Source organism: Salvelinus namaycush, chromosome 28, assembly GCF_016432855.1.
Source record: "Salvelinus namaycush isolate Seneca chromosome 28, SaNama_1.0, whole genome shotgun sequence".
Lineage (NCBI taxonomy): Eukaryota > Metazoa > Chordata > Actinopteri > Salmoniformes > Salmonidae > Salvelinus > Salvelinus namaycush.
The window spans coordinates 10059004-10071873 of record NC_052334.1 but is presented as its reverse complement, the minus strand read 5'-3'; the positions used below and the strand labels follow the sequence as shown (position 1 = coordinate 10071873).

Below are 12870 nucleotides of genomic sequence, written 5' to 3'. Positions count from 1 at the left end.
AGTTCTGAACCATGTAATAAATGTGAAATATGATTAGTATAAAACGAGCATGACAAGCAGGGTCTTATTCAGTCTTCTATTGCCTACGAGACAAATTAAACTGGTCATGTGGTAGGCCAATGACAGGTGCTTTCAAGTGCAACCATTACTATAGTGTCCAGGATGTCCACTATACATACTGGGAAGATTTCAAATAAGGTGAAATGACCACACTGTTGTCTCTCAACCATTCACACCCTCTCTCTTTCCTGTGACTTGAATCTGTCAGATGATTGAAAAAAACTCAAATGTGAAATAAATCTGAATCAGAATGTGGTGCAGCCTCTGTCATCATTGTGGTTTACTTAATTAATATAGTCTGTAATGGAGTAGAGTGAATAGTTACAGGAAATTAAAGATTTATGAATTGGCCAATTGTGCATACAAAGGCCTTGTTAATATAATGAAACATTGTGCAATCACCCCAAACAGAGGACAGAACGAGACATTCACATTACATAGATCATTATTGTGGTACGCTTGGCAAAGCGAGACATTTGATTTAGCAGAATATCATCTCAATTCTCTGAGACAAATTAAGCTGTGAAATGTTATCATTTCTAAAATCTGAAGCACATCAAAAATATGAAATGGTCAGAGTTCTAGCATTAAAGGCCTAATACTAGCCTATATTAAAGGCCTAATACTAGCCTATATTAAAGGCCTAACACTAGCCTATATTAAAGGCCTAATACTAGCCTATATTAAAGGCCTAACACTAGCCTATATTAAAGGCCTAACACTAGCCTATATTAAAGGCCTAACACTAGCCTATATTAAAGGCCTAATACTAGCCTACATTAAATGCCTAATACTAGCCTACATTAAATGCCTAATACTAGCCTACATTAAAGGCCTATTACTAGCCTATATTAAAGGCCTAATACTAGCCTATATTAAAGGCCTAATACTAGCCTACATTAAATGCCTAATACTAGCCTACATTAAATGCCTAATACTAGCCTACATTAAAGGCCTATTACTAGCCTATATTAAATGCCTAATACTAGCCTACATTAAAGGCCTATTACTAGCCTATATTAAATGCCTAATACTAGTCTACATTAAAGGCCTATTACTAGCCTATATTAAATGCCTAATAATAGCCTACAATAAAGGCCTAATACTAGCCTACATTACAGGCCTAATACTACTTTATTATGGGCATACTACTCACACAGTAATGTGTCCAGATTGAAGAGTCATTCGATGGCTTCTATCCCACAGATGGACCAGGCATGTTGGCTGGGCTCCAGTCCCTAATTGCATGTTTACTCTCAAGATATCCTATTTCAGATCCACCAGCTGTGAGCCAGTTGACCATAACTGACCACAGGGTTTTCATTGAGTTCAAAGGTTAAGTCTGTTAGATGTGCACATGCAAATAGACCTATAGGCTTATCTATCTATTTTAATTTAATTTAATTTAAAATTTTAATTTTAATTTTAAAGTCCTACTGTGGTATGTGGTAATAACACAGCGGTCAGGGAATGAAAACATGTGAAATTAAATAATCATGTAGTAGAGCATAGCATGATTACTGAGTTGGGTCCAAAACAAAACGTAAACAATGAACACAGTATGGGAGAAACATTCTCAGCCACCAGCTATGACAACAAAAACACTAAGAACAGAATGTGTGTGTTTGTGTGCGTGCGAGCGTGTGTGTTTGTGTATCATTTAACGTTCTGATTTATGACGTACTAATAACAAATAGCAACATCAACATTATAGGCGTATTACACAACTCTAGTCTATGGTGGATCAACTGCACAAACACAACTGAATGCGTTTCCCAATTGGAGGTAGGTTAGGCTACTTTTCATCGGTTTCAACCAATGTCTAAAAAATAGCGGGGTGGCTCACGATCTGCTTTGATTCGACCCAGCAAGACCGACAAGGGAGCAGCGGCCGATGCAGGCTGACTTCACAAAATAACGGTCCAATATAGCCACATAAAACATAAGCATTTCATTTGTTTATAAGAAAGCTTCACAATACACTTGTCATTCTTGGTAAATGTGAGCGTTTTCTGTCAATACAGCATTATTCATTTAAAGACGTAAGATGGAGAAACGTCGCAGTTCATTGTCCCTGGATGGTGATTGAATTGTATTTCTCATACCTAATCAAATGTTAATTAACATAACCATTATATGCACAATGTAGCAAAACTGAACGAATTCCTCTCCGACAACTTCCTGTGCATGAATGACTTTCATAAGGAAGATGCGAATTCTAACGGAACCTCGTCCGACAACTCGTTAGTGTAAATCAGTGTCCGCTATTTTGTTACCTCTCGGCTGCGGTCGAAGCAGGCAAATAGCAACAGGCCAGGGATGGAGGGAGAAGGGAGAAAGGACGGCGCAGACACCAATTCCTATTCGTTTTCTGCAACACACAATATAAGAAATTGGCTTACCTGGCTTTATCTCATTGAGCTTGCATTTCTTCAAGGTCTATATTCTGCCTGACCATGATGCTTTGAGTTGTAAACTGTCTTGAAGACTGAAGGCGGAAACAGGAACTGGGTAGGAGCATGACTGCTGCGCGCCTGACGAGTAGTCACTCCGCTATGCTTGGCTTCTAATGAGGAGACTCGAATTGACACAGAGCCCCATTGCGCATGCTTGCGTCAATTCAATGACCGGTTTGATCTGCTCACACTCCATCCAGTCTTCTGGACTAGGCGACAATGATGCGTCGTCATTTAAAAAATCGGAACCTTTTGAACTATATTGTGTTCTACTCTTTTTATATGAGGCTATTTGGTATTTCCAGAATATACGTTGAAATTGAACAGCTCAAATTGAACAGCTCAACAAACAGGTGTCTTAATTATATTTATTTGTGAGGCTCTGAAAAATCTGAAGATAGTGTGCAATCATAAAATTCAATTTCTGTGGAAAGGGTTCTACATGGAACCCAAAACTGTTCTACTTGGAACCAACAGGGTTCTACCTGAAACCAACAAGGGTTCTTCAAAGGGTTATCCTATGGGGGCAGCCGATGAACCCTTTTAGGGTCCCCTTTTTGACCCATTTTCTTTCTAAGTGTGTTCAGGTATGCAGGAGTAGGACTAGGACTAGGTTATTTCAGGAGCTATAAAAGTTAATGATATCCCAGACTTAGAAAGAGTGGGTGGCAGGTGGGTGCATATCATGTCATGGCATCTGTTTAGCATACTGTCCAGGAAACAGACGCTTTATTGGCTAACGAACGTTTCCCTGACATTAAGCTGACACTGTCCAAACAACCATTATGTTATAGTCCCTTTATGATATGCAAATCATTTGGACAGACTAATTTCCCTAATACCTGCCCTAAGATAACATTTCTAACAGCAGCACACTGTGCCTGTATTCATAAAGTACCTCAGATTACTAGGAGTACTGGTATAGGATCAGTTATGCCTTTTAAATCATAATGAAAAAGACAACATGGATAGGGAGGATCCAATCTTAGACCAGACACTACTACTCTGAGACACTTTTTTAATATGGGCCCTGAGCCGCAGCCATATAGTCATAAACCCTGGTAAATTAGAAACGCTCAATGTTCTATGCTTGCCAGCAATGCAGTTTTTGTAAAACAACCTTGATTGTTTGGCAAAGGTACACCTGGAGGAAGCTAGCCAAATAACCTATAGGCCTGTTACTCTAGTATACACTAGATAGCATAGCCATAGAAAGTGGTCTTGTTTTCATAAACCAACAATGTTGTGCTAGTTCCATCCAGTGGTAATAATGTTGTAATACAGCCATTGTCAAGAAGGCCGGGGTTTCAAACTTTTCGTGCAAGTTGTCATAGTGCATGAAATGTTAAAAAAAAAAAAGTTTTAAGTGAATGGCCAATGTATTGACAAAATGCATTTTCACAGTTTAAATGTTAATGTTCAAAATGAAAGATATAAAAGCTTCTTTCGGTTTAGTAAGTAAACAAACCATCAAAATAAATATAACATCGTTACATATGAATCCACTAATATCCTCCTGAACAGAATGGGAGAGGATCAGCGTGTCGGATGTGTTGTTACCTACCCTTACTACCTGGGGGGCGGCCCGTCTGGAAGTCCAGGATCCAGTTGCAGATGGAGATGTTTAGTCCCAGGTTCCTTAGCTTATTGATGAGCTTTGAGGACACTATGGTGTTGAACGCTGAGCTGTAGTCAATGAATAGCATTCTCACATAGGTGTTCCTTTTGTCCAGGTGGGAAAGGACAGTGTGGAGTGCAATAGAGATTGCATCTGTGGATCTGTTGGGGCGATATGCAAATTGGAGTGGGTCTAGGGTTTCTGGGATGATGGTGTTGATGTGAGCCATGACCAACCTTTCAAAGCACTTCATGGCTAAAGATGTGAGTGCTACGGGTCGGTATTCATTTAGGCAGGTTACTTTAGTGTTCTTGGGCACAGGGACTATGGTGGTCTGGTTACAACATGTTGGTATTACGGACTCGGACAGGGAGAGGTTGAAAATGTCAGTGAAGACACTTGCCAGTTGGTCAGCGCATGCTCGCAGTACACATCCTGGTAATCCATCTGGCCCTGTGGACTTGTGAATGTTGACCTGTTTAAAGGTCTTACTCACATCAACTGCAGAGAGCATGATCACACAGTCGTCCAGAATAGCTGGTGCTCTCATGCATGTTTCAGTGTTATTTGTTTCGACGAGAGCATAGAAGTAGTTTAGGTCGTCTGTTAGGCTCGTGTCACTGGGCAGCTCTCGGCTGTGCTTCACCCTTTGTAGTTTGTAATAGTTTGCCACAAGTCCTGGCACATCCGACGAGCGTCGGAACCGGTGTAGTACGATTCGATCTTGGTCCTGTATTGACACTTTGCCTGTTTGAGCTGCCGCTCCTTGAAAGCGGCAGCTCTAGCCTTTAGCTCGGTGCAGATGTTGCCTGTAATCCATGGCTTCTGGTTGGGGTATGTATGTACGGTCGCTGTGGGGATGACGTCGTCGATGCAATTATTGATGAAGCCAATGACTGATTTGGTGTACTCCTCAATGCCATCGGAAGAATCCCAGAACATATTCCAGTCTGTGCTAGCAAAACAGTCCTGTTGCTTAGCATCTGCTTCTTCTGACCACTTTTTTATTGAGTCACTGGTGCTTCCTGCTTTAATATTTGCTTGTAAGCAGGAATAAGGAGGATAGAATTATGGTTAGATTTTCCAAATGGAGGGTGAGGGAGAACTTTGTAAGCGTATCTGTGTGTGGAGTAAAAGTGGTCTGGAATTTTTTTCTCTCTGGTTGCATATTTAACATGCTGATAGAAATTTGGTAAAATGGATTTAAGTTTCCCTGTATTAAAGTCCCCGGCCACTAGGAGCGCCGCCTCTGGATGAACGTTTTCCTGTTTGCTTATTGCACACCAGTATTTCTACTTGCACATCCTCATCTGCATATCTATCACTCCAGTGTTAATTGCTAAATTATAATTACTTCGCCACTGTGGCCTATTTATTGCCTTACCTCCTTACTTAATTTGTACACTGTATACAGATTTTTCTATTGTGTTATTGACTGTATGTTTGTTTATCCCATATGTAACTCTGTGGTGTTGTTTTTGTCGCACTGCTTTGCTTTATCTTGGCCAGGCCGCATTTGTGGCCTACCTGGTTAAATAAAGGTGAAATTAAAAAATGTAAAAAATTTAAATTGCGGAATACAGTTCATTGAGTGCGGTCTTAGTGCCAGCATTGGTCTGAGGTGGTATGTAGACAGCTACGAAAAATACAGATAAACTCTTTAGGTAGATAGTGTGTTCTACAGTTTATCATGAGATACTCTACCTCAGGCGAGAAAAACCTTGAGACTTCCTTAGATATCGTGCACCAGCTGTTGTTTACAAATACACATAGTCCACCCCCCTTGTCTTATCAGACACCGCTGTTCTATCCTGCCGATACAGCATATAACCAGCCAGCTGTATGTTAATAATGTAGTCGTTCAGCCACGACTCTGTGAATCAAATCAAAGTTTATTTGTCACGTGCGCCGAATACAACAGGTGTAGACCTTACAGTGAAATGCTTACTTACAGGCTCTAACCAATACCGTGAAAAAAAGGTATGTGTGTGTGTGTGTGTGTGTGTGTGTGTGTGTATGTGTGTAGGTAAGTAAAGAAATAAAACAACAGTAAAAAGACATTTGAAAATAACAGTAGCAAGGCTATATACAGACACCGGTTAGTCAGGCTTATTGAGGTAGTATGTACATGTAGGTATGGTTAAAGTGACTCTGCATATATGATGAACATATGATGAAGCATAAGATATTACAGTTTTTAATGTCCCGTTGGTAATCTTCCTCGTACGTCGTCAATTTTATTTTCCAATGATTGCATGTTAGCTAGTAGAATGGAAGGTAGTGTTTTTTTCCCCGATCGCCTACGAATTCTCAGTAGGCAGCCCGATCTACGTGGAATAGTGGTAAGGTTTTAATGGGTGCAGTGTTAGTTGGTAGGACAATTCTTCACAGTGTAAAGATATAACATAACAGTAGGCTGATACACAGCCAATACAGTAGGTGGCGGCATGCACTCATAACATTTGTTTGTTGACCGCCATAATACCAAAGAAGAAGAAGGAAAAAGAAGAAGAGGAGGTTATAGGTAGGAGGCATGGGAAAGATGATTGCTCGAGCTCCTGCACATGCGTCGTGACTTGTGAATCTTCAGTCTGTGTCATAGCAACTGGAGAGGACAACATGGTGAGTTGTTTGGCTCTTAAAATGCTTTGTGAATGTCGTTTATCAGTAACTTGCTAGCTTGAAAGATTATTTTGCTTTTTTTTTTATCACCAAAACAATGTTAACGTTTTAGCTATAGTACTATTAAATGTTTGCTAGCTACTGCCATAAACACCAACCTCAGCCCCACCTAAGGCGTTAACTTTAGCTAGCTGAACGACGTTAGCTAATGTTAACCTGGGAAAGGGCTAAAAGGACACGCCTGACGCCCAACCCGATATTTCGATTCATAATTTAAAAAAAATGTGGGTTAGGGTCAGTGTTAGGTTTAAGCGTTAGCTGTGTCCATGTAGTCTCTCCCGTAACCTGTCTGCTAGGAACTAGGAAATAGCAATCATTCTCCAGCCGTGATTTTGTGAATGTAACATAACGTTAATATATTATGCATCAGTTTGACAGCTTGTTAGTATGAAGATAAACTCGTGTGTAGATGGCTAGCCAGCTACTGCTAACGTTAGCTAGCTTGCTACCTAACGTTAGCTATTCACGTTAGCTAAATATACTCAACTAACGTTAGGGTGCTATGTTCTGTTTACGTTAGCTTTGCTAGGATCTGAATGATTGATTTGTGCATGATTCAATTATATAACTGACAGCTGTTTGTCAGTGGTAGCATTTATTACATTAAAATAAGCTAGGCATAACGCTGTTGTAAACGTATCTAATGCAAAGGCCGGTCATAGCTGCAACAGTATAGCTGCACAATTAGCTGATGGATTTGCACGACTACTGACTGAGATTTTATCAGTTGAACTAGAAGTTTGTATTATTGTTTCACAGGCAAAACCAACAACCATAAAAGAAGCCCTTGTGAAATGGGTAAGTGCATCAGAGCGCTCTCTTAGCCTGGTCCCAGATAAGTTCTGTTTGTGCTGTTTTGTTAACTCTCATGGCAATGGCCAATAGGATTTAGCATTACAGCACAAACAGATTTTGGACCAGTCTAGTTCTCTCCTACATAAAAAAGGAGAACAGCCACTGACATTTGTTGGTGACCTTGTGTGATTTCAACAGGAGGAGAAGGCAGGAGAGAAGGTGGGGGAGGCGAAAGCAGTCAAGCTGTATGGTCAGATTCCTCCTATTGAGAAGATGGATGCTTCTCTCTCCACCCTCATCAACTGCGAGTGAGTGAAACCTTATTCCTCTTAATTCTGAGACCTAATTTCATAGTACAAGGATGGTAATTCAATATAGGAATATCTGGGGCTCTAGTCATTCATAAATCTGATTCTCCTCTGTGAAACTTTATCCAGCTTCGGTCTGAAACCTATTTTAATAGATCAAGGGTGGTCACACACACTCTATAAGAATGTTATGCTGCTGTTCTTTTCTTCTATAAATCTGATTCTCCACTTCCTGTCACTGTGTTGATTCTCCACTTCCTGCCACTGTGTTCTTCTGAACAGGAAATTGTCCCTGTCTACAAACTGCATTGAGAAAATTGCCAACTTGAATGGCCTCAGTGAGTATGTGTCACACTGATGTGTCTTCATGGGAACAACACTTTAACTAGGGCCTTGAATGGCCTCAGTGAGTATGTGTCACACTGATGTGTCTTCATGGAAACAACACTTTAACTAGGGCCTTGAATGGCCTCAGTGAGTATGTGTCACACTGATGTGTCTTCATGGAAACAACACTTTAACTAGGGCCTTGAATGGAAACGGAGAGAAGGTGTAAAATGTGTAATCATTTAAAAAGCTGAGACGTGATGCCTTTTCTCTATCTCACAGAAAACCTACGGATATTATCACTAGGGCGGAACAACATCAAAAATCTAAACGGACTGGTGATTATGGCATTTTTGTGATCTACTATATTACTTGTTACTATGTTGTAATCTTAGCCCAAGAATGTTCTTGCATAGGATTAGGAAATTAAATGTTTACTCAACTTGTACTGTCTGTCTCTGCAGGAGGCTGTTGGTGACACGCTAGAGGAACTGTGGATTTCTTACAACCTGATAGAGAAGCTCAAAGGAATTCATGTTATGAAGAAACTCAAGGTCCTCTACATGTCTAACAACCTGGTCAAGGAGTGGGGTAGGCAATGGTTTCATTTCCATGGGCCAAGAGTGTGCAATGTTGCCCTATGTACATAGTCATGGAACACTGGTCACTTGAATAATGTTCACATACAGTTGAAGTCAGAAGTTTACATACACTTAGGTTGGAGTCATTAAAACTTGTTTTTAAACCACTCCACAAATGTCTTGTTAACAAACTATAGTTTTGGCAAGTCGGTTAGGACATCTGGGACAACAACAATTGTTTACAAACAGATTATTTCACTTATAATTCACCGGATCACAATTCCAGTGGGTCAGAAGTTTACATACACTTAGTTGACTGTGCCTTTAAACAGCTTGGAAAATTCCAGACAATTATGTCATGGCTTTAGAAGCTTCTGTTAGGCTATTTGACATCATTTTAGTCAATTGGAGGTGTACCTGTGGATGTATTAAAAGGCCTACCTTCAAACTCAGTGCCTCTTTGCTTGACATCATGGGAAAATCAAAAGAAATCAGCCAAGACCTCAGAAAAAAAAATGTAGACCTCCACAAGTCTGGTTCATCCTTGGGAGCAATTTCCAAATGCCTGAAGGTACCACGTTCATCTGTACAAACAATAGTACGCAAGTATAAACACCATGGGACCACGCAGCCGTCATACCGCTCAGGAAGGAGACGCATTCTGTCTCCTAGAGATAAACATATTTTGGTGCGAAAAGTGCAAATCAATCCCAGAACAATAGCAAAGGACCTTATGAAGATGCTGGAGGAAACAGGTACAAAAGTATCTATATCCACAGTAAAACAAGTCCTATATCGACATAACCTGAAAGGCCGCTCAGCAAGGAAGAAGCCACTGCTCCAAAACCGCCATAAAAAAGCCAGACTACGGTTTGCAACTGCGCATGGGGATAAAGATCGTACTTTTTGGAGAAATGTCCTCTGGTCTGATGAAACAAAAATATGACTGTTTGGCCATAATGACCATCGTTATGTTTGGAGGAAAAAGGGGGAAGCTTGCAAGCTGATGAACACCATCGCAACCGTGAAGCACGGGGCTGGCAGCATCATGTTTTGGGGGTGCTTTGCTGCAGGAGGGACTGGTGCACTTCACAAAATAGATGGCATCATGAGGGAAATTATGTGGATATATTGAAGCAACATCTCAAGACATCAGTCAGGAAGTTAAAGCTTGGTTGCAAATGGGTCTTCCAAATGGACAATGACCCCAAGCATAATTCCAAAGTTGTGGAAAAACGGTTTAAGGACAACAAAGTCAAGGTATTGGAGTGGCCATCACAAAGCCCTGACCTCATCCCTATAGAAAATTTGTGGGCAGAACTGAAAAAGCGTGTGTGAGCAAGGATGCCTACAAACCTGACTCAGTTACACCAGCTCTGTCAGGACGAATGGGCCAAAATTCACCCAACTTATTGTGGGAAGGCTACCCAAAACATTTGACCCAAGTTAAACAATTTAAAGCAATGCTACCAAATACTAATTGATTGTATGTAAACTTCTGACCCACTGGGAATGTGATGAAAGAAATAAAAGCTGAAATCATTCTCTCTACTATTATTCTGACATTTCACATTCTTAAAATAAAGTGGTGATCCTAACTGACCTAAGACAGGGAATTTTTACGAGGAATAAATGTCAGGAATTGTGAAAAACTGAGTTTAAATGTATTTGGCTAATGTGTATGTAAACTTCTGACTTCAACTGTACAATTTATATATCTACTCCTGTACTAAATTTGTGATTTATGTTTTACACTTTTTAGTATTGTGTGTGTGTTGATATTTACTGCATTGATCGATAGGAACTAGGAACATAAGCATTTCGCTGCACCCACCATAACACCTGCTAAACTATGTACGCAACTAATAAAATGGGATTTGATTTTGATGTTAGCTACACTACACTGTTTGTGGTTGCATGCACAGTCACTTCTGTGTTGTGGAGGGTGGAAAAAATGCCCCACCTCAGTAAATTGTACCGTGGTAATTACAATGGTAATATCCTCATTATCATGCCTGCCTCATGAATAAAGTCAATTCTGATAACATGTTTGATGGTCGCCATTATAACTGTGGTTTTCCATTACAGCTGAGTTCCTGAAGCTAGCTGACCTTCCATCCTTAGTGGACATGGTGTTTGTTGGAAACCCTCTGGAGGAGAAATACTCCACTGAGGGGACCTGGCTAGAAGAGGCCACCAAGAGGCTGCCCAAGCTGAAGAAACTAGATGGTAAGACTGTCCACCTATTTGTTTTCTCTAATAGGTGGTATGGTTAAAGTTGATGGTATATTCCTAGGACTGTATTGATGTCATCCTAGGCTACTTACTTACTATCGGGCTGATCCAAAGTACACTATTTTGAGCCAATCTTCAAATAGTGTGGCTCCGTATAGAACAGCCTGCTGTCATTTCACGTTGCTTATTTCAGTAGTTTTTGCTATTGATGTGTCAAAAATCCTAACAGCTTTGGTCTCCATCTCTCCTCTTTAGGGAACCCAGTGATCAAGGCGGATGATGACGACGAGGGAGACAGTTAACACATTCCATCTCTTACAGTTTACAGGTTGTTGTTTTTAAAATATTTTTTATTGAAATGGTTTCTATACCAGCATCATTGAGAATCAATCCACCAGGCAATATCCTATTATCTTATTTGTTCTCTTTTTAGATGTTGAATAAGCTCATTCCACTGGTTGGGAGATGACCTCTCATAGAAGCACATTGCTGAAGCTTTTACAGCTCCATGGATGTCATGAAATAAAAAGTAATACGAAAGAGGTAGTACAGTTACAATGTTTGATTTCATGTATGTATGTACAGTGGGGAGAACAAGTATTTGATACACTGACGATTTTGCAGGTTTTCCTACTTACAAAGCATGTAGAGGTCTGTAATTTTTATCATAGGTACACTTCAACTGTGAGAGACGGAATCTAAAACAAAAATCCAGAAAATCACATTGTATGATTTTTAAGTAATTAATTTGCATTTTATTGCATGACATTAGTATTTGATACATCAGAAAAGTAGAACTTAATATTTGGTACAGAAACCTTTGTTTGCAATTACAGAGATCATACGTTTCCTGTAGTTCTTGACCAGGTTTGCACACACTGCAGCAGGGATTTTGGCCCACTCCTCCATACAGACCTTCTCCAGATCCTTCAGGTTTCGGGGCTGTCGCTGGGCAATACGGACTTTCAGCTCCCTCCAAAGATTCTCTATTGGGTTCAGGTCTGGAGACTGGCTAGGCCACTCCAGGACCTTGAGATGCTTCTTACGAAGCCACTCCTTAGTTGCCCTGGCTGTGTGTTTCGGGTCGTTGTCATGCTGGAAGACCCAGCCACGACCCATCTTCAATGCTCTTACTGAGGGAAGGAGGTTGTTGGCCAAGATCTCGCGATACATGGCCCCATCCATCCTCCCCTCAATACGGTGCAGTCGTCCTGTCCCCTTTGCAGAAAAGCATCCCCAAATAATGATGTTTCCACCTCCATGCTTCACGGTTGGGATGGTGTTCTTGGGGTTGTACTCATCCTTCTTCTTCCTCCAAACACGGCGAGTGGAGTTTAGACCAAAAAGCTATATTTTTGTCTCATCAGACCACATGACCTTCTCCCATTCCTCCTCTGGATCATCCAGATGGCCATTGGCAAACTTCAGACGGGCCTGGACATGCGCTGGCTTGAGCAGGGGGACCCTGCGTGCGCTGCAGGATTTTAATCCATGACGGCGTAGTGTGTTACTAATGGTTTTCTTTGAGACTGTGGTCCCAGCTCTCTTCAGGTCATTGACCAGGTCCTGCCGTGTAGTTCTGGGCTGATCCCTCACCTTCCTCATGATCATTGATGCCCCACGAAGGTGAGATCTTGCATGGAGCCCCAGACCGAGGGTGATTGACCGTCATCTTGAACTTCTTCCATTTTCTAATAATTGTGCCAACAGTTGTTGCCTTCTCACCAAGCTGCTTGCCTATTGTCCTGTAGCCCATCCCAGCCTTGTGCAAGTCTACTATTTTATCCCTGATGTCCTTACACAGCTCT

The 12870-nt window shown here is 40.9% G+C and overlaps 2 protein-coding genes across 2 annotated transcripts in view; one reads left to right on the top strand and one right to left on the bottom strand.

Moving 5' to 3' along the window:
- The window catches only part of LOC120023555 (alpha-(1,6)-fucosyltransferase-like), a 182259-nt gene extending 179716 nt beyond the window's left edge, over positions 1–2543 (bottom strand). Inside the window, exon 1 of the mRNA XM_038967585.1 lies at positions 2463–2543. The gene's annotated coding sequence lies outside the window, so the exon portion shown is untranslated. The remainder of the gene's footprint in view (positions 1–2462) is intronic.
- Positions 2544–6683: 4140 nt separating this feature from the next.
- dnal1 (dynein, axonemal, light chain 1) lies at positions 6684–11712 on the top strand. Its single transcript, XM_038967509.1, has 9 exons — positions 6684–6756; positions 7576–7614; positions 7810–7919; positions 8202–8257; positions 8529–8584; positions 8711–8837; positions 10916–11056; positions 11318–11390; positions 11496–11712. The coding sequence occupies exons 1-8, from the start codon at positions 6754–6756 to the stop codon at positions 11362–11364; spliced, it is 579 nt and encodes a 192-aa protein (XP_038823437.1). The 5' UTR covers positions 6684–6753; the 3' UTR covers positions 11365–11390; positions 11496–11712.
- The last annotated feature ends 1158 nt before the right edge of the window (positions 11713–12870 follow it).